General features: G+C 38.4%; 1 protein-coding gene across 1 annotated transcript in view; it reads left to right on the plus strand.

The window, feature by feature from the left end:
- LOC126470187 (maternal effect protein staufen-like) overlaps window positions 1-22,696 on the plus strand; it is a 202,927-nt gene that overhangs the window by 166,488 nt on the left and 13,743 nt on the right. The window contains exons 10-12 of the mRNA XM_050097847.1: window positions 3,127-3,344; window positions 14,236-14,331; window positions 15,425-15,519. Coding sequence (XP_049953804.1) covers window positions 3,127-3,344; window positions 14,236-14,331; window positions 15,425-15,519 — 409 coding nt within the window. The remainder of the gene's footprint in view (window positions 1-3,126; window positions 3,345-14,235; window positions 14,332-15,424; window positions 15,520-22,696) is intronic.

Here is a 22,696-nt window from a genome sequence, read left to right on the forward strand (position 1 = left end):
TCAACGCACATCATTGCATAAGGGAGAAAAATGGACCCTTGTCGCAGTTGGTAGTAACAACAATCTAACACATTCGCACATGGCCCAATATGCCATCACAGCCTCTGGAAAAGTGTTGCCTAAGGTTTTCCTGTGTTTACATGGAACGAATGTTACATTTGGTCCTCGGGTTATAGAAGAGGTCAATCATTTAAATGACTCATTGAAAAATGTTTACATTACCTGCTCCAAATCCGGGAAACTGACAAATGTGATTTACAGACCATTTTGTGAGAATGTTTTAATACCATACATTTATGATAACAAGTTTTGTCTAATATTGGATTCCTGGAGCGGACAAATTAATACTACAATATATGACACAATGTTTATAGATGGCGAGGGTAAGCCGACATGCACAGTAAAAGTAATACTGCCAAACTGCACACCTGTGTGCCAGCTGTGTGATGTTTATTTCTATCGCCAGGTTAAAAAGTTTATTTCCAGGCTTCAGAATTGCAGCATGCTTCTGGAAACCCAGCGGGATTTGCACAACCGCACGGATGCAATAATTATTCACAGCATAATTCATAACCAACTTTCAGCACCGATTTTTCGGGCAATGATATTGTATGCATGGTACACATCCAAATTAATTCCCGAAAAAGACATATTTATAAATGTAAACCAAGTTTTTTTTTCCGCTGACTCTTCGGAAGGAGCAGTGTAGCTGTCGAAAGATTGCATTCATTAGATGTTCTTGGTGCTGTGAGTATATTTGTTTTGAATCTTTGTATGACAAGTACCATCCATCTAGTTGTTTGAAGAAAAGTGAGGACACGTAATATTGACTGGAAGAGCCATTGTAAAGTGACCTGGCTTAACATTTTAGTTGTTTACTATCCCAAGAGGTTCGAGAAATTTATTTGCCTACCTTACTATTATCATTCCTTATTGATTTACTTACCTTATTAATCCTCCTATCCCTATCAGTTGACATGTGGAAAAATACAAACAAAAGGAAGAACATCCACTATGTTTCTTTGAGATTCGAACCCGGGTTCTCCGATTCCCAACCAGTTACCTTGGCCATTGCGCTATCAGTGCTGTCGGCAAAAAGTGTGTACCATGTGGGTACAGAAGCGGCAGTTGTGAAAGTTTCTTATCTCGATTTCTGGTAAAGTATGTGTTTTTGGACCCCATACCTGATAATGAAAAATGCTCTATTTACAATTATCTATCGATCCCGCCAATTTTGAGTCAGTTGCTTGTCATAACCTTTAGGGGTGATTTTCTCAGAAACATGGGGGTGTTGACCCAAAATATCTTAGATTCCTTCGTTTTAGGATGTACACAAGCAACCTGCCAAATTTGAGCCGAATCAGTTGGCCGTGTCTGAGACCTTCCCCTTGTCAGACAGCTTGGCATGGTGATGGGGTACATATGCCAGCCAATCTAAGCACTTTGTCAGTCAGGCCCAGGCACAGCCTGCGATCCGAAATCTTGACTGTCGTAGATGGATCTTGTAGTTATCTTTCTAGATACATACTTTATTTTCGGAATCTACTTGTGGTAAAAATGTTGAGTGAAGTTCACTGAATGAATTTAATGATGGTATTTTGCTGTCCTTTTAGTTCACCTTCATTGTAGTGCTGCTCATCCTCATGTAGAGAACTCAACCCAAAACAGAACCTGCCACATGGCACACTACAACCATTTCCTACCAGTCAAAGGACAGACCTCCCATACAAAATCACCCATTGCTGTTGCTACTTCTGCAAAATATTCTGTATCTATATGCCAAGTAATTAACTATCCATGTCTTTAAGAGCTAATACGAGCATCTGATGTCTGAATATTGATGCCGTCTACACTGGCATCAATATGTGTGGCATTAATTTGTCTTGTGTCCACAACATATGTTGTGCACCAAGTTGTTATTTTAAAAACCCATTCATCAGTACCGCCCATTACTGTGTCTGCAAATGAAGAATACGTTGCAATCACCTCCGATGCTGCAACTGGCAAAACAAATCCATCATGTGCATGTGGTCATAGCAGCTCTTCTTCTCTGAGGGAAGTAATGTAAGGGTTAGAGGTTTGGACGTAGCAGTCTGCTTTCACTTCTCAGAAAGCTGATGAATTACTTGTCAGTGTATGTTTATACCTGCTGCAGAATGCTTCTACAGTGAGTCACTGGCTGGTGCATGCAATAAAGCTGTTTTGCATATCTCAGATATGGAATAATGCCTTTATCTTGATATCTTCATAAGTATCTGGTGCTGAGGGTGACAGCCACAATGATTTCAGGTCGATGTAGTGTGCCTGCTGCTATGAACTCTTTTTTTTGGGGGGGGGGGGGGGGGGGATGATAAGCTAGTGAAGGTTATTTACTCAGTATATGTGAATTTCTGCCCCCACAAACCCAGTGCCTAATATTCCCGACAAGTAGCGTATGGGGCCCACAGCCAAAGATAGATCCTTCTCCCCCCCCCCCTCCCCCCCTCCCCCCCCTCCCCCCCTCCATTAGCTTAAACTACACTTTAAGTCAAAAAGTAAATTATAACTTCATGTAGATCCTCTGTCGCTTTTATGATCTACATAAGTGTGTTACAACCTGCAAAACAAGCAGAGCTCAACCAACAGTAAAAAGACATGCAGTAGCAATCATTCCTTGGATTCTTGGGAAGGTATTAAAAAACACAACACAGATTCTGTATCCATACCTTATGAGTAAAGTAGGGTAATTCAGATTCCACTGTCTTCACTTATGAGAATGTTTTTAATATCTCCATACTGTTTTATTTGTGGAGAAAGAGTGACGTGTGCTCCAAGCCATGGCCAATTTAAGCAATGATTAATAATCATGTGGACTCTTTAGCACTAAGCCAATCATGGACTGGAACAAGACTGCCACTCTTCTTTTTCAAATGAAGCAATGTGTGGGTATTACAAATATAGGCTTAAACCAAACTGCAAATATTGGATTTTGACCCTTTACCTCTCTGGTATGGATATAAAAATGGTTAATAGTACCCCATATTCCTAATCAGGTTGCCCTGGTCAGTGTATGAGACATTTATATGCTAAATGTATTTTTCACGTACTTTGTGTAGCTGTCTCAATCTCTGTTTCTAACACTCGCAGGTTTGAATCAAAGATTGGTAGCATTAGCAAAGCAGCTGGTGAAGAGTGGAAGTTCCTTTCTTGGTGAGCCTACTGTGAAGTCAACACTTACAGACACGTCTTCCACCTTCAGCTCCAAATCACAAACATCACAAGACCAAAAAGTTACTGCAAAACACACATTGATGCAAGCAGCTGATTTATTGGATTTTAAAGTTCATTTCGTAGATTTGCCTAAGGTAATCATCATTTTGCATATAATATGGGAACTATTATTTTGTTTGAAGTAAATTTAAAATTATGTTAATTTTAAAGAGCATGCTATATGCAGTTTAATTGAGAAGGTAGCATATGCTTTTATGTCATCTTTACCCCTCCTCAATTTCACAATTTTTTTCTTGTGGAGATAGATCAAGCACACACACTCAGCAGTTGAAAAGTTCTAAAATCATAATTTTCCTCAAAAAGTGGGAATAGGATTGTCTCATTGTCTGTAACTTTTTCAACATATTCAGGTGGAATGAGTCTTGAATCTCCCATTAACCATTCTGGTATACATTTCCTGTGGGTTCTCTTACATTGCCAAAGATGGACACTAAGAGAGTTCCTCTGACAAATATGCAGCTCATTTCCTTACACATCCTTTTCCACTATGAGCTTGTGCTCCACTTAGCCTATGCTTTCTTTCTTGATATTCTGTATTACTGCTGTTAAGCTGGTAGTGTATGAAGTAATATTTTAGTAATGTTGAAATAATGTTTCATACTGACTAATTTTTGCTAGGTTTTTTACTGAATAATGTTGGTGCAACATATTTCATAAATGTTTCAAAAGGACATAAATTATGTTTCTGTTTACAATTTAAGTAAGTAAGCAATATTTTTTATGATAAACATGAATGGTTGCTTCAAAATACAAATGTTAACGTTTTTCTTTCCTTTTCGAAATGTGTTTAAAGAGACAACAGGCTGATTAGATCACATTAGATTGGTACTTGTTCCATAGATCATGAATATGACACTTCATAATGATGTGGAACGTGTCAGGTTAGTAAAAGGTGTCTATACAAGTAATTACATTACACAAAACATTACATGACACTTTATTTTATTTTATTTATTTTTTTGTGGGTGTTGGGGAAATTACCCACTTACTATATCCACAAATTCATCTAATGAGTAGAAGGAGTTGCCATTAAGAAATTCTTGTAATTTCCTTTTAAATGCTATATGGCTATCTGTCAGACCTTTTGATGCTATTAGGTAAGTGAGCAAAGACTTTTGTGGCATCATAATTTACCCCCTTCTGAGCCAGTTAGATTTAACCTTGAGCAGTGAAGATCATCCTTTCTCCTAGTGTTGTAGCCATGTACACTGCTATTACTTTTGAATTTGTTCAGATTGTTAATAACAAATTTCATAAATGTGTATATATATATATATATATATATATATATATATATATATATATATATATATATATATATATATATGAGGGAAACGTTCCACGTGGGAAAAATATAACTAAAAACAAAGATGATGAGACTTACCAAACAAAAGCGCTGGCCTTTACAAATGTCTGCTTGTGTCTGTGTATGTGCGGATGGATATGTGTGTGTGTGCGCGCGAGTGTATACCTGTCCTTTTTTTTCCCCTAAGGTAAGTCTTTCCGCTCCCGGGATTGGAATGACTCATTAACCTCTCCCTTAAAACCCACATCCTTTCGTCTTTCCCTCTCCTTCCCCCTTTCCTGATGAAGCAACCGTTTGTTGCGAAAGCTTGAATTTTGAGTGTATGTTTGTGTTTGTTTGTGTGTCTATCGACCTGCCAGCGCTTTTGTTTGGTAAGTCTCATCATCTTACAAAGATGATGTGACTTACTATACGAAAGCGCTGGCAGGTCAATAGAAACACAAACAAACAAATACATACACACAAAATTCAAGCTTTCGCAACAAACTGTTGCCTCATCAGGAAAGAGGGAAAGACGAAAGGAAGTGGGTTTTAAGGGAGAGGGTAAGGAGTCATTCCAATCCCGGGAGCGGAAAGACTTACCTTAGGGGGGAAAAAGGACGGGTATACACTCGCGCACACACACATATCCATCCACACATACACAGACACAAGCAGACATTTGTAAAGACAAAGAGTTTGGGCAGAGATGTCAGTCGAGGCGGAAGTGCAGTGGCAAAGATGATGTTGAATGACAGGTGAGGTGTGAGTGGCGGCAACTTGAAATTAGCGAAGATTGAGGCCTGGTGGGTAACGGGAAGAGAGGATATATTGAAGAGCAAGTTCCCATCTCCGGAGTTCGGATAGGTTGGTGTTGGTGGGAAGCATCCAGATAACCCGGACGGTGTAACACTGTGCCAAGATGTGCTGGCCGTGCACCAAGGCATGTTTAGCCACAGGGTGATCCTCATTACCAAGAAACACTGTCTGCCTGTGTCCATTCATGCGAATGGACAGTTTGTTGCTGGTCATTCCCACATAGAATGCATCACAGTGTAGGCAGGTCAGTTGATAAATCACGTGGGTGCTTTCACATGTGGCTCTGCCTTTGATCGTGTACACCTTCCAGGTTACAGGACTGGAGTAGGTGGTGGTAGGAGGGTGCATGGGACAGGTTTTACACTGGGGGCGGTTACAAGGATAGGAGCCAGAGGGTAGGGAAGGTGGTTTGGGGATTTCATAGGGATGAACTAAGAGGTTACGAAGGTTAGGTGGACGGCGGAAATTCACTCTTGGTGGAGTGGGGAGGATTTCATGAAGGATGGATCTCATTTCAGGGCAGGATTTGAGGAAGTCGTATCCCTGCTGGAGAGCCACATTCAGAGTCTGGTCCAGTCCCGGAAAGTATCCTGTCACAAGTGGGGCACTTTTGTGGTTCTTCTGTGGGGGATTCTGGGTTTGAGAGGATGAGGAAGTGGCTCTGGTTATTTGCTTCTGTACCAGGTCGGAAGGGTAGTTGCGGGATGCGAAAGCTGTTGTCAGGTTGTTGGTGTAATGGTTCAGGGATTCCGGACTGGAGCAGATTCGTTTGCCACGAAGACCTAGGCTGTAGGGAAGGGATGAGGTGATGAGGAAACAGGTTTTAGGCAGGGTGGCAGGTGATCACCTTAGCCAGCTTCATCCTGACCCACAACTTCTTCACTTTTGAAGGCCAGACACACCAACAATTAAAGGGAACAGCCATGGGTACCAGGATGGTCCCCGGGGATGGCCCCCTCGTACGCCAACCTATTCATGAGTCGCTTAGAGGAAGCCTTCTTGGTTACCCAGGCCTGCCAACCCAAATTTTGGTACAGATTTATTGATGACATCTTCATGATCTGGTCTCACAGTGAAGAAGAACTACAGAATTTCTTCTCCAACCTCAACTCCTTTGGTTCCATCAGATTCACCTGGTCCTACTCCAAATCCCATGCCACTTTCCTTGACGTTGACCTCCACCTGTCCAATGGCCAGCTTCACACGTCCATCCACATCAAACCCACCAACAAGCAACAGTACCTCCATTATGACAGCTGCCACCCATTCCACATCAAACGGTCCCTTCCCTACAGCCTAGGTCTTCGTGGCAAACGAATCTGCTCCAGTCCGGAATCCCTGAACCATTACACCAACAACCTGACAACAGCCTTCGCATCCCGCAACTACCCTTCCGACCTGGTACAGAAGCAAATAACCAGAGCCACTTCCTCATCCTCTCAAACCCAGAATCCCCCACAGAAGAACCCCAAAAGTGCCCCACTTGTGACAGGATACTTTCCGGGACTGGACCAGACTCTGAATGTGGCTCTCCAGCAGGGATACGACTTCCTCAAATCCTGCCCTGAAATGAGATCCATCCTTCATGAAATCCTCCCCACTCCACCAAGAGTGAATTTCCGCCGTCCACCTAACCTTCGTAACCTCTTAGTTCATCCCTATGAAATCCCCAAACCACCTTCCCTACCCTCTGGCTCCTATCCTTGTAACCGCCCCCGGTGTAAAACCTGTCCCATGCACCCTCCTACCACCACCTACTCCAGTCCTGTAACCTGGAAGGTGTACACGATCAAAGGCAGAGCCACATGTGAAAGCACCCACGTGATTTACCAACTGACCTGCCTACACTGTGATGCATTCTATGTGGGAATGACCAGCAACAAACTGTCCATTCGCATGAATGGACACAGGCAGACAGTGTTTCTTGGTAATGAGGATCACCCTGTGGCTAAACATGCCTTGGTGCACGGCCAGCACATCTTGGCACAGTGTTACACCGTCCGGGTTATCTGGATACTTCCCACCAACACCAACCTATCCGAACTCCGGAGATGGGAACTTGCTCTTCAATATATCCTCTCTTCCCGTTACCCACCAAGCCTCAATCTCCGCTAATTTCAAGTTGCCGCCACTCACACCTCACCTGTCATTCAACATTATCTTTGCCTCTGCACTTCCGCCTCGACTGACATCTCTGCCCAAACTCTTTGTCTTTACAAATGTCTGCTTGTGTCTGTGTATGTGTGGATGGATATGTGTGTGTGTGCGAGTGTATACCCGTCCTTTTTCCCCCCTAAGGTAAGTCTTTCCGCTCCCGGGATTGGAATGACTCCTTACCCTCTCCCTTAAAACCCACTTCCTTTCGTCTTTCCCTCTTTCCTGATGAGGCAACAGTTTGTTGCGAAAGCTTGAATTTTGTGTGTATGTATTTGTTTGTTGGTGTTTCTATCGACCTGCCAGCGCTTTCGTATGGTAAGTCACATCATCTAGGATTTCATCCTATGAAATCCCCAATCCACCTTCCCTACCCTCTGGCTCCTACCCTTGTAACCGCCCCCGGTGTAAAACCTGTCCCATGCACCCTCCCACCACCACCTACTCCAGTCCTGTAACCCGGAAGGTGTACATGATCAAAGGCAGAGCCACGTGTGAAAGCACCCACGTGATTTACCAACTGAGCTGCCTACACTGTGAAGCTTTCTATGTGGGAATGACCAGCAACAAACTGTCCATTCGCATGAATGGACACAGGCAGACAGTGTTTGTTGGTAATGAGGATCACCCTGTTGCTAAACATGCCTTGGTGCACGGCCAGCACATCTTGGCACAGTGTTACACCGTCTGGGTTATCTGGATACTTCCCACTAACACCAACCTGTCAGAACTCCGGAGATGGGAACTTGCCCTTCAGTATATCCTCTCTTCTCGTTATCCGCCAGGCCTCAACCTCCGCTAATTTCAAGTTGGTTGGATATGGGTGTGTGTGCGAGTGTATACCTGTCCTTTTTTCCCCCTAAGGTAAGTCTTTCCGCTCCCGGGATTGGAATGACTCCTTACCCTCTCCCTTAAAATCCACATCCTTTCGTCTTTCCCTCTCCTTCCCTCTTTCCTGATGAAGCAACCGTTGGTTGCGAAAGAGATATATATATATATATATATATATAAAAAAAACAAAGATGAGGTGACTTACCGAACAAAAGCGCTGGCAGGTCGATAGACACACAAACAAACACAAACACACACACAAAATTCAAGCTTTCGCAACAAACTGTTGCCTCATCAGGAAAGAGGGAAGGAGAGGGGAAGACGAAAGGAAGTGGGTTTTAAGGGAGAGGGTAAGGAGTCATTCCAATCCCGGGAGCGGAAAGACTTACCTTAGGGGGAAAAAAGGACAGGTATACACTCGCACACACGCACATATCCATCCACACATACAGACACAAGCTGAAAATATGTCTGCTTGTGTCTGTATGTGTGGATGGATATGTGCGTGTGTGCGAGTGTATACCTGTCCTTTTTTCCCCCTAAGGTAAGTCTTTCCGCTCCCGGGATTGGAATGACTCCTTACCCTCTCCCTTAAAACCCACTTCCTTTCGTCTTCCCCTCTCCTTCCCTCTTTCCTGATGAGGCAACAGTTTGTTGCGAAAGCTTGAATTTTGTGTGTGTGTTTGTGTTTGTTTGTGTGTCTATCGACCTGCCAGCGCTTTTGTTCGGTAAGTCACCTCATCTTTGTTTTTATATATAATTTTTCCCACGTGGAATGTTTCCTTCCATTATATATATATATATATATATATATATATATATATATATATATATATATATATATATATATCTAAAAAGAAAGATAATGAAACTTACCAAACAAAAGCGCTGGCAGGTCGATAGACACACAAACAAACACAAACATACACACAAAATTCTAGCTTTCGCAACCAATGGTTGCCTCGTCAGGAAAGAGGGAAGGAGAAGGAAAGACAAAAGGATATGGGTTTTAGGGAGAGGGTAAGGAGTCATTCCAATCCCGGGAGCGGAAAGACTTACCTTAGGGGGAAAAAAGGACAGGTTTCCTTCTCCTTCCCTCTTTCCTGACGAGGCAACCATTGGTTGCGAAAGCTAGAATTTTGTGTGTATGTTTGTGTTTGTTTGTGTGTCTATCGACCTGCCAGCGCTTTTGTTTGGTAAGTTTCATTATCTTTCTTTTTAGATATATTTTTCCCACGTGGAATGTTTCCCTCTATTATATTCATATATATATATATATATATATATATATATATATATATATATATATATATTTTCTGAGGCTACAGTGAAGATCTCTAGCCCTTTAAATAAGTGTCTGCAGGATGATCTTGGATGAGCTCCAGCAATTATTCTGATTACATGCTTTTGTGCAATGAACACTCTTTTACTCAATGATGAGTTACCCCAGAATATGATGCCATACGAAAGCAGAGAATGAAAATAGGCGTGGTAAGCTAATTTACTGAGATGTATATCGCTAAAATTTGCAATGACCCTAATATCATAAGTAGCTGAACTCAAACATTTCAGCAGATCTTCAGTGTGTTTTTTCAAGTTCAACTCCTCATCAATGCATACACCTAGAAATTTTGAATATTCTACCTGAGCTACCGATTTCTGATCGAAGTCTATATTTATTAATGGTGTCATTCCATTTACTGTGTGGAACTGTATATACTGTGTTTTGTCAAAGTTTAAAGAGAGCCCATTTGCAGAGAACCACTTAATGATTTTCTGAAATACATCGTTTACAATTTCACCAGTTAATTCTTGTCTGTTTGGTGTGATAGCTATACTTGTATCATCGGCAAAAAGTACCAGCTTTGCATCTTCGTGAATATAGAATGGCAAGTCATTAATATATATTAAGAACAGCAGAGGACCCAAGACCGAACCTTGCGGCACCCCATTCTTGATTGTTCCCCAATTTGAGAAATCACCAGTTTTTGCGTATTATGTGAATTGCTTATTTCAACTTTCTGCACTCTTCCAGTTAAGTACGATTTAAACCATTTGAGCACTGTCCCATTCATACCACAGTACTTGAACTTATCTAGAAGTATTCCATGATTTACACAATCAAAAGCCTTTGATAGATCACAAAAGAATCCCAAAAGGTGACTTCCGGTTACTCAGAGCGTTTAATATTTCATTAGTGAAAGTATATATGGCATTTACTGTTGAAGAACCCTTCTGGAAACCAAACTGACGTTTTGTTAAAACTTTATTTTTACAAAGGTGTGAAGCTACTCTGCAATACATTACTTTTTCATTAAGGCAGTTAGAAGAGAGATTGGGCGGTAGTTGTTGACATCAGACATATCCCCTTTTTTATGCAGTGGTTTAACAATGGCATACTTAAGTCTATCTGGGAAAATACCCTGCTTCAGAGAGCTATTACATATGTGGCTAAGAATCCCACTTATTTCTTGGCAGCAAGCTTTTATTATCCTGTTGGAAATGCCATCAATTCCATGTGAGCTTTTATTCTTGAGAGAGTTTATTATCTTCCTTATTTCAGAAGGAGAGGTGGGTGGAATTTCAATTGTATCAAATGGTGTGGGTAAGGCCTCTTCCATTAATTGCCTTGCTTCTTCTAATGAACATTTAGATCCTATTTTCTCTACAACACTTAAAAAATGATTATTCAAAATGTTTTCGACTTCCGGCTTGTTGTTTCTCAAGTTTCCATTTGCTATGATGGTGATGCTGTCATCCTCTACTCTTGGTTGCCCTGTCTCCCTTGTAATAATATTCCAAATTGTTTTGATTTTGTTATCAGAGGTATTAATCTCAGACATGATGCACATGCTTCTGGACTTTTTAATAACCTTTCTTAATGTTGCACAGTAGTTTTTATAATATTTGGCTGTTTCTGGGTCATTAATCTTTCTTGTTGTTAGATACAGTTCGCTTTTGTGGTTACAAGATATTTTTATTTCTTTAGTAAGCCAAGGTTTTTTGCTGGGTTTCTTACAATTAGATTTAACTACTTTCTTGGGGAAACAGTTTTCAAATTCTCTTACAAGTGTATCATGAAATAAGTTATGTTTTAAATTAGCATCAGGTTCCTTGTACACCTCATCCCAGTCTAACAGCCGAAGATTTTCTCTGAAAATTCTAATTGTTGAGTCATTAATTGTACGCACAACTTTGGAGGGTAGTTTTGAATTACTGAATGGAACATGTCATATACTGTAACTAGCTGAGCATCATGATCAGAAAGGCCATTCTCAACAGGACAAGAATTTATGTTTTTAAACCTATCTTGGTCTACAAAAGTATTATCTATCAGTGTGCTGCTGTCCTTTACTACCTGAGTAGGAAAATTAATGACAGATGTCAGATTGAAAGAACCGAGCAAGACTTACAGGTCATTCTTCCTATTACATTGTTTCAGTGAATCAACATTGAAGTCCCCACAAATAATCATTTGCTTTCCCCTATCTGACAGATAGCACAACAAGGCATCCAAGTTTTCCAGGAATAAATGAAAGTTTCATGAAGGGGATCTGTATACTGTTACAATTAAAAGAGCCCTCCTTCAGTGTAAGTTGACAGGCACATGCTTCTGTATGTTGCTCTAGACAAAACTTTTTTGTATCTAAGCTTTCTACACAGTGATAACTTTTGACATGTATGGCAACTCCTCTCACCTTATTCTCTCTACTCATATGTGCAGCTAGTTTATAACCTCTTCCATATCAGACACAATGTGATGCTCAGACAGGCATAGTATATCTATTACATTATAAGATTCAATGTCATCTAATCAAACCAGGAGCTCATCTACTTTATTCTTCAATCTCGGGATATTTTGGTGAGAAATGGTGAGAACAGTGGATGACCCATTGAAAATTAGGAATAGAATATTATGAAACAAGAAAGAGAATTTTTGTAGTGAGTGGTATTTGTGGTACTACATTTTCTGCAGTGAATTTATATTACTGAGTGACTTTCCTGGAAGCCAGTTCCAATTGTAGGTTGCCTATATAACTGGTTCCATGGGCAACAAAAATTTTACTTTTATTGCATAATTATTGACCAAATTTAAAATGCTATTAGAACCTACTCATTAAATGGTATAAATCTTATGTTACAGGTTTAACAAAGTAAGACAAGTATTACAGTTAGAAACTGTGTACATATCTTGAAGCAGCATAATTCACTACATGCAAATAACCAGATTATATTCACCCATTATTTAAAAATAAGACCTAGTGACTTACAACAAACTTTACACACAATTTCTAACATTTGTGGAGTTTTTCTCTTGCTGACAGCCTTCCAAGAAACAATAAAAGGAAAAAAAATTGTCACTATGTTTTCATTGTTTGTGCAGCATCAGGCAAGATGTTATAATTTATTACTTCTTTACCACTGACTCTATTTGCAACACAATTTGTTAGACAGTATCCGCATATACCACTGAATGCTTTTGCAAAATTATATCACAGCACACAGTTCTGAATATAGACATCATAGGCATTAAGATGCAGGGGAAACCTGTTTTTACTTGAAATAGAGTGTAAAGTACCCATACTATATTCATCCAGGTTTCATAATGAGAACAGTTACTGACTTCCAACAAACTTAAAGCATGATTTCAAACCTTTTCTAAACGTTTTCTTGCTTATATGCTTAATGCCAGATATTCAGTACATTAATTCTTTTGTAAAGTAACCAGACTTTTGAAATTGTTTTATACATGAGTGTTCAATTCTTTAAAGAATTAGGTTTACTGGTGTATACTAATGGATGATTGAGGTCATATTTTCTGTAGCTTTTTGGTTTCCACCTGCATTGATAGTTCTTGGTCTCTGCTGATTCACTTAAGGACTTATTTTTTGTCACTGTCGTGTACAGGTTGACAGTGACAGGGGAGAAAGACTGCTTCATAAGATTTTATGTAGCAGACCCTGTTGAATCAAATTACATCAGAGTAAGGACACACATAAATAGATAATGTCACTGAATTTATTGTCATTTATTTCCAGAGACTCTTCTGTTGCCACCCTCATGAAAAAGGAGACTTGTAAAATCTGACAAGAATATCAGTATTGTAAAGTATAAATTGGCTTCATTGTACTTCATAGTACAAATAGATATGAATGTAACATTGGTATGTGACAATCCACACACTTACTGTATTAAGAATAACTGGGAGGTGATTTTTCTACCCACCAAGTTCTGGCAGTAACTGTTACAGGAGTTAACTGATACGATCAACACGTTCAAACCACCTGTCATTGAATAAAAATAAAAAGTAGTAGCATTAAAACTCTGTATTGCAAATGAAATGTTTGACAATTATTTTCATGTAAAAAAAAAAAAAAAAAAAAAAAAAAAAAAAAAAAAAAAAAGGTGTTCTGCTTTTAATCATCACAAATAGTTTTGTGATTTAGGGTGAAATAGGATGGCAGTTCTACAGGCTGCTCAAGAAAACGCCTAGCATTAAAAGGAAAAGTGTTGATTGTTTAGAAATGATGGGAAGTTGTTCCAGTGGAAAATGTATCCTAGAAGTGGAGCTAAGGTTATGAGCCGTGGGCAATACAAAGACTTCAATGGAACATTTTCTCGGAAAACTACTTGACATCTATATGCATACTTTTGTTGGAATTATCAGGGATTTTTGTGGCAGATAGACACTAACAGAAAAAACAACACTAAGAAGCAGTTGTGTGACATAAATGGAAGTTGGTTGGTGTGTTTCGACACATATGCATGAAAAAGAAAAGTACATAACAATGAACAAATTTAAAGTGTCATTAAGTAAGATATTATTTGTCATCAAGTTAATATGTGTGTAACAAAATATTGCTTGTTTTATGCAGCCTAATGATGAATTCTTAAGTTTGGTATCATTGGCAACAAACCAGCCTTCACTTTGTCTCGGTGTTGGATCAACAGTTGATGCCTCACAGGAACAGGTGAGTTTGTTTGTTAATCAGTTTTCATCTGTTTCATTAACTGATGTTCATCAAAAAGTTGCTGTCAAAAAAATTCATGCATGTAGAAGTAAATTGTGTCCTCATTAATTTATTCTTTTTATTTATTTATTGCTGTACAAATGTTGTGCGCACATGCCCATCATCAGCAATTTCTTAGCACTTGCCAAAGCAATTTCTGATAATATAGTTATCTAATTATATGACAGGGATATTCACTATATAAGTTTGGATAACGTGTAACCGCGAAATTTGTATTCTGATTACCACAGTCATAAAATTAGATGATTATATGAACCTTATCAGCTAACATCTTAGGTATGTGCTATTAATTGTGATGTTTTTTGTATGGTGGTTAACATGCTGGAATATCATTAATGCAGACCACTTTACTTTTTATGTTCATGACTGTGACTGCTTGGAAGGTTGTTACTGGAGTCATTCTACAACTTCACTGCTAGTTCTGTTAAGAGACTCTATAACAAATTTTTACTTCTTTTGAATAACATAAAAAGTCCATTTGTTTGAACAACCCATATATTGACATGATGTAAAGAGCTTCGCTCAGTGCCAACATTCGGCACCTACTATATGAAGCACATTTCATTCATTTATTACACGTCATAACATTCATTACTATAGATAGCACCTTAAGACACCTGCACCACTGCAGAGCAGGTGAGCAATCCTTGGCACTCCTGTTTCCACACCCTGCAGTTATGCCCTCCCACAAAGTTGCTGAGATGCCGTCCCTTCTTGAAGATTCGTGTCATCCCTCGGCATCACTCACCACATGCAGATAAAATAACAATCCTCACAAAATATGTGTGGTTTTACCTGCAACACCTTATTTTATAATTTTCATTTGCAAGTATCATTCTCTGATAAGAAGAAGTAAGGATAAACATCACGTCTCTGGAGTGTTAGGTACTGCTACAGAAACTAGTATTTATAAGATGCAACTGATAGTGAACATGTGTGCCCAATACTTATCTGGCAGTAAGTAAAGGGCAGGTGGGCGTGCGTTTGTGTGAATTTGAAGTAATACATTCTGCCACCTAATATTTAATTTCAGGCTGCCCTGAGAGCTTTGAAGGCCTTGTGGAAACTGGATGTGGAACAAATCTCGTCTAATTCTGCTCCCAATAAAACGATGGGCTGGGGAGACTGGTAAGTGTTATATAGGGCTTGTATGACAACTGTTTACAGTGTACTACAGTGGTGTATGGCAATTCAAAATGAACAGTTTGATGTATAGGACATTTGCAGTTTACCAAGCTGGGAAACAACCTTGGATTGGCCTACAAAAACCATCTAAGCCACAGCATATGTCAGCTATAAGAGATTTTGACTAAAATTGCCGTCGAATATTAGAAACGCCTTGTTGTTGCATCTATAAAATGTAAAATTGATGTTTGTCTAAATTTTATGTTGAAATGTTTTTAATTTTAAAAGTATAAAACTAACAGTTAAATAGTTTTGTATGTCTGGACTTCTTACTACTGTGCTTGTAGGTTTTAAGTTTAGATTGAATTGTAAATGTGAATTGTTTCTGCATAACATTTACATTAAGTCTCCTATCTTTCATTACCCTCATGAAAAGGTTTAAATTAGTAAAAGTAACAAAATAGATGATGTCAAAAATCTTGCATGATGGAGTTGCTACAGTGTATGTAGTTTTTGTAGGCCAGTACAAGGTTGTGTCCCTCCTTAGTAGACTGCAAGTAGTCTACATCAAATTATTCGTCTCAAGTTCCCTTTACCGCTGAGGTATTCCCTTTACCGCTGAGGTACATCACAAACAGTTACCATTTACACCGTGTGTGTTCTCTGTGTATCGTATGTGCACTTGGGTATTGTGACACACCCTTTATTCCTTCTGTTTATGTAACTCTTGTTTCCCACAACCTCCATGTTGTTACATGGTATAGCATGATAGCTTCTCATGTTAATCTATTTATTTACTGCAAACTAATTCAGCTTTTCCTACTTTTGTTAGTATGTCACTAGGATCCAAGGTTTTAGGAAACTTGTTTAAAGTTCTGGATAATAAAAGAGGCAGTATATGATAATAAGTCAGATGACTTACGCTGCTGTTCACTGTTTTGTTTCATAATCTGAAACTGACAACTATTGCCAGTTCGGAGATTCTGGTCCCCGTTTGTGATAGGTAGGCCTAACAGACGGTAACACCAAAGATAAATATAAAGCATTGTTGCATTGCAAGAACAAGAAGTGTGCAGCAACATCCGTCTCTCTCTCTCTCTCTCTCTCTCTCTCTCTCTCTCTCTCTCCCTCCCCCCCCCCCCCCCCCCCAAGAATGTTTAAAATGATAACAGTTTGACATACCAATTAGTACCATATTATTTGCCAATTACACACTTAGTTGAAGGTCCCCACAGTTTGGACATAATTAGATCTGTACATAATACTCATGTTTACTGTACAGTCTTGACATCTTCAGAAATTCCATTTTTGACTTTGTTATGATGATTTAAAAATGGGTCTTGGCCTGAAACTAGTCATTGTTTTAGTAGTCAAATAAAAGGTACTCATACACTCATTTTATACTAAGCACTCTTTCATCCAGCAAGAGGAAGCAAGGAATTGTTGAGCATAGAAGTCTTCAGGAGTTTTAGTGCTGGCCAGGATTTTAGTCAGACAAGATTTAGGGGAATAGAAAGAGAGTGGAAACTTAAAAATAAAATCTTGAAACAGGTAGGACTCTTAAGTTGTGTAATCAACCTTTCACCAAGCACAGCTGGACAGATTAATGAACATCAAAATTTTCTATCAGTTATTTGTCAACAATCAAGAGCAATTACACCTTGACTTAGCAGCTCCCCTTCTCTTAACCCTTTTCATTGCTGTGTGCTTCTGTATTGGAGCAATTGCTCTGTCGTTGAGATATGCTGATAGCTCTGTTTGGTACATTGCCCCCACTCCTGCTTCATTTCAACAGTACATTTATCTGGTTATCAACATAAATTTGTAAGAAATAAACAGCTACTTTAGAACATGCAATACATTTGTTTCCTTCTGGATCATTTGTTGGATTGTTATGGCTGTCTGAATGTAAAGTATCATATTGATACACAGTGTTGGATTGCATTATTTTATGGAAATTTTATTATTTTAGGTGGGATATGCTCGATCATGGCAAGCTACAGTAATACATTCAATCCCCTTGAGCCAGAACATATTTAAGAAGTCACAAAGACTGTGTTTGAATAGGATAATAATGAAGTTAAAGATGGTTTTGAAGACAAACTCACACCGTGAGTGACTGAGATGTTGAAGATGTTGAAGTTCAGCAGAAAGATTCAGAAACAGATGAAAACAACAATGAGGATGATGAAGAAGTACTTGAGAAAAATGAGTGGTGTTATATTGAAATTAACAAAGACACAACATGAAATAAAGTTCCACCGTCAGAGAGAGTATGCTTCATGGCCTGTAGTATTATCTGAAAGTTACCTAGGCCTACAGGAGCAGCAAAAGCAGTGAGTCTCTTATTTTAGCTGCTGTTAACAGTAGTAACAGGAAAAGCGTAGGAGATCTGTGGGTAGCCAATGGGGACAGTATTGGAAAGTGTTCACCTCATAATGACTGTAAAGTATTTCAAATTCATAATGTAGTGCCATTGCTGTCATGCAATCCATGATGACAGGAGACGATTTCACAAGATAAAGCCAATAATTTATCAGTTTTGTTGCCAGTTGACTGCCGTGGCTGTGGAACGTGATATTTTAAGAAATACAGCAGTCAGCAGTTTGTAGTGGCATAAATAAATACATAAAAAAGCGGCCAGTTGCTGTATTTCTTAGAATAAGATAACTGCAATTCGAGAAATATTTTCTATGTTTGTACAGAACTATACTCTAGGAAAAATGTTACAGTAGATGAGAAACTGTAAGAATTCTGTGGAAGGTGCAGCTCTTTCCACTATGTAAATGCAGCAGGCCAAACAAACAAGACATTAAGATATTTGCTCTTGTGGACGCATGAATATTTTACCATATAATTGGAATCGGAAGGATTCAATGACATAAGCAACCAACCTTTAGAAGTGGTTCTGTGACTGTGTGAATTTGTTTAGCAGTAAGCTCGAAAATTTTGCAGATGAGTGGTTCGCCAATATTGGCTTGATAGGGGCGTTAGGAAGGAAAAAATCTTTCTTTTGTTTTGAAGATAAGAAGTATTATTCTAAAAATGTATATGATCCTAGTGTGAGATTAATTCAGTAGATGCTTACACAGAAGATTAACAAAACTAATCCATTGTAACATTTTATAATGACTCAAAAGGTTGAGTCAGAACTGTGGATGAGTTGACCACTTCATACAATGTTGCAAGAAATGAGCACTTTTGGCCGAAGGTTATACATTTTGCAGTGATCAATATGAGTGGAACAAAAGCATGAATAATTTTATTTTGGCAGCAATGGAACATGTATCAGAAGAAGAAGATTGCTGAAACAATTGTCTTTTGCATTAGTTTTGCATCATTTGTCGTGAAAGAGTTTGGACACCACAGAAATTCATTCGGACCTTCAGCAGATTCAAAAATGTTATAGACTGACATTTGAAGAAGTAGAACGTGAAACTTGGGTCAAGAGGAAGAAGTGTAATCCCTGCACAGTGAAGAGAAAACTGACAAAATATTGTTGCAAAATTTGTTAAAAGCCAATCTGTTTGATGAACATTCAGACTTTCTGCTCTGACTTTGGTAAAATTTCTCATTTGTTATCACATTCCAGCAGTGATGATCGAGACAACAGAATTATTAATATTATCATTGTTCTTGTTCTTTTATATCATCTTCATCTTTCTGTGAAGATATTTGCCATTTATAAAGTGTTTAATTATTAAAATGTAATAAAACAAGTGTAATTAAGTGATGTGATCAATTTTGCGTATCACATCCGATGTCATTACAGAGAATACCACATCCCATAGAGGGTTAACTGAAAATGGAAGCATAGAGAAGATGTAGGAATAAGCTGAGAAGAACAGGCTGTGGAAAGAAAGACAAAAAATCTTCAAACTACAAGAAAAATTAATAAATTAAAAATAGATCTAAAGTGATGTAGTTTTAAACAGGGGAGTGATTGAGAAAAATGCAGAGATTGCAGAATAGGTCTCTGCCTGTGTAGCATTAAGATGTTAACCCTTAACTCGCGAGTTGACTTTTCTGTAATATATACCACGAGATGGGGTCTGTGGGACCCCTATGTTTAAACCGAGATTTAAGGCAAAAATCATTTGAAATTTTTAATTCATTTTCACAATTATTTAAGTGTTGATTAAATGCTTTAAGTTTATATTATTGCACTAAACAAAGCCTACAACATTTTACTGTTTATCATACAAAAGCACATAATTTTGTGTGTGTGTTTTTTTTTAATAGTACACATAAATAGACTGTTAGAGTGCTGAACATTTATGAAAAATGGTGAAAAATATCAGCAATTGCTTAAAAATTGCAGGTTTTAGATCATTTAATTCCACCCGATAAGTTCAGAAAAAAATGTTAACACACAAGGTACACTTGTGTCCTCGGGACCCAGATAAATTTTGAACAGGTTTTAGAAGAAAATAACGAAGTTGATAAAATTTAAATACTAAATATTTAATATGGTAGTATTAATCCTAATACATAGCTAGTTTCAGTATTTCTGGTCATCTCTTCCATAAATTGTATAAAAAGACAGTGAAGTACTTAAAGCACAAAAAGTGAAAAACATACATTTGTCAAGTCTTACTCATGAGCTACAAACAATAACCTGTATAACTGTAATTACACATTTACAATCAAAATGGACTGTTCTTCAAAGCTGTAAACCGAAAGAAAAGTTCAAATACAGTATAATGATTTCTGCAGGCATAGCTTCTGGGAAGATTCTATGGTAACATTTTCAGCCAAATGATATACCTTATTTATGAAAATGGTTTAAAAAAAAAAGCAGCAATTGCTTAAAAATCTCAGGTTTTAAATCATTTATTGTTTTTACCAGTTAAATTCAGTATTTTTACTCATCCAAACCACCGAAACACTATGAGCACAACACACGCTGTCACTTCCACTTGTATCATCAATATCACTGCCCACTGGTTCGTTCTGAGTATTGATGATGTCTTCCTCACGCATTTTTATGAAATCTCGTACAATAAATCCAAAATATTGTGAGTGCAGTTAAGAAAATAAACTTTCACTGCAGGTACAACTGGGTCATTGGGACCCATGTGCTTTTATAGATGCAAAACTAGCAGAGACACACGTGTGACAATGCTGTGGGCTGGTAGCCAACTGAATGCTGGGAGAGTACATAGGCGTGCAAGTCAGTGTTGCTGCACATATTGCAGTGCTGCAAAAAATAAATTTCTCTCAGGTCCCTAGGACCCAGGTGTACCAGTTATGGATTAAGTATTTCAGTGAAGAAGCAGAGAGGTCTCCATCACAACTTTCCCAGAAGTGCTTCCTCTGAATGACACTCTTGTTTGATAGCAGAACTGTGATCACTGGCTATTGTAAAATCATCATCTTTTTTGCTTATTTCTTGATCTGTATTATTGACAACTTCCTCCATAGACCGACTAACAACTAACAGTTTCATCAAACTCGGGAAAGTTAGAAATGACACATTCGTGCCAACACATAATGAGCTATACGGTACTGTACTGAAGGATACAAGTACATAGTTCACAAGGTGCGGTTTAAGAGACTCCAACACCTATCAATAACATGTGTCAACAGTAAATACAGAAAGCGATAACGCAACTGACAACAAAATGTCATAGGCTTGGCAATCTACGGAGGGTAGGGGAGTATAGAAGCATTCCACCACAACTGCCCTTGGAGAGCAAGTTCAAAAATTTTCGCACAGTCTGAGAGACCACACCTCATGAGTTAAGTTGTCCAAGTAGTTGGAATAGTAAAGTCACAGCCCTTGTGTTGAAGTGTATGCGCTGTGGCAGGGTATTGTGTAACAAGTATATTTGTCCATTCATCTTCCTAAACCAATCAGATTGTGGAGTCTAGGGAATTCTTTTCAAAGAAAAGTGGTGTAATCTGAGGTGGAATGTGTTATCTATAGAAAGTGACATGAGATTCACTGTTGACTCTCTTGGCACTGGTAGACAACTCCATACATATTGTTACCTGAAATAAGTACTGGTTCTTGTGATCAGATAGTTTCCTTCCCATTTACATAAAAAATGTCATGCCCATCTGTAATTATGACTCATAAAGTAAATATTTCAAAATACATAGTACCTTTTAATTATGGCCTAATTTAAAGGTAGCTTTTGTTCTCCCTGTATTATGTTATCGATAAGAATAGAGTTTGTTCCAATAAATATTCTTACTTACTTCTAGCCACTTATCTGACATAATTGAACCTAATTTTCTTTTTCTACCCCCTCAATGCTTTGTCACAGCCATTTGCTTTTTCTTTCCCTTTCAGTGTTGCTGGCGTATTTGTTTTTCCTTGTCATGTCAGATTTTCAAATACCTGCTTTTTACAGCTTTTCATTGATCTTTCTGTTACTATAATTTGTCTCTTTTTCTGGATGAATTTGTACTGGAGTACCTGAATAGTCTCATTTCCTTCAATAATTTTGTCCAATTTGTTGGAACTTGGACTTGAGGGTGTCACCTTTCATTTGTTTGAGCAGCTCTGTTGCCATGTGGCAGGTAGTAATTTTTTTTCCTCTCTCTCTCCATTCGATTGAAGAGACATTTTGGAAAACATTCATGTGAACAGACAGTATGCAATATGTAGTGTCAATGAAAAAGGTAAGAAGTTTCAAAGTATGGTATAATTTAGAAGTTTATATAAACCTTTTAACCAACTGATTACCGAAGCAGAATTGTTCAAAACGATGACTCTCTTAATGCATAGTTCACCAGAAGTGAGTTCCAAATTACAAAAGAATAAAATGTTTATGTAGTAATATTCCTGAGATGCCCTGGACCTCTACAAAGACCAAATACAGTTTTTTATCTCTTTTTATTGGTCTTTTTTGTTATAGAAATGTATACTGGAGCTTTTCAAAAGATGCTATCACTCACAAAAGAATGTGACCCTATTTACAGTAATAATGTGTTTCTTTTCTTATATGTTTTTCAACAGTTCGTGTCACAAACCAACACACATAGCATCCTTTGATCTGATTGGGTTTCCCCTTCAGCCGAATGAAGCGCATGTAACATAAAACAACCAAAGAGGTTGTGATGTGCAGGAAGGATAGCCTGAAATTGGGGAGGCTGCACTTCCTTGTTTTTTATTGCTGAATCGTCTACAGCAGATATAGCTGTGCTGTTTGTGGTTCTGCGTGAACACAAT

The sequence above is a fragment of the Schistocerca serialis genome, chromosome 1, assembly GCF_023864345.2.
Source record: "Schistocerca serialis cubense isolate TAMUIC-IGC-003099 chromosome 1, iqSchSeri2.2, whole genome shotgun sequence".
Classification (NCBI taxonomy): Eukaryota; Metazoa; Arthropoda; class Insecta; order Orthoptera; family Acrididae; genus Schistocerca; species Schistocerca serialis.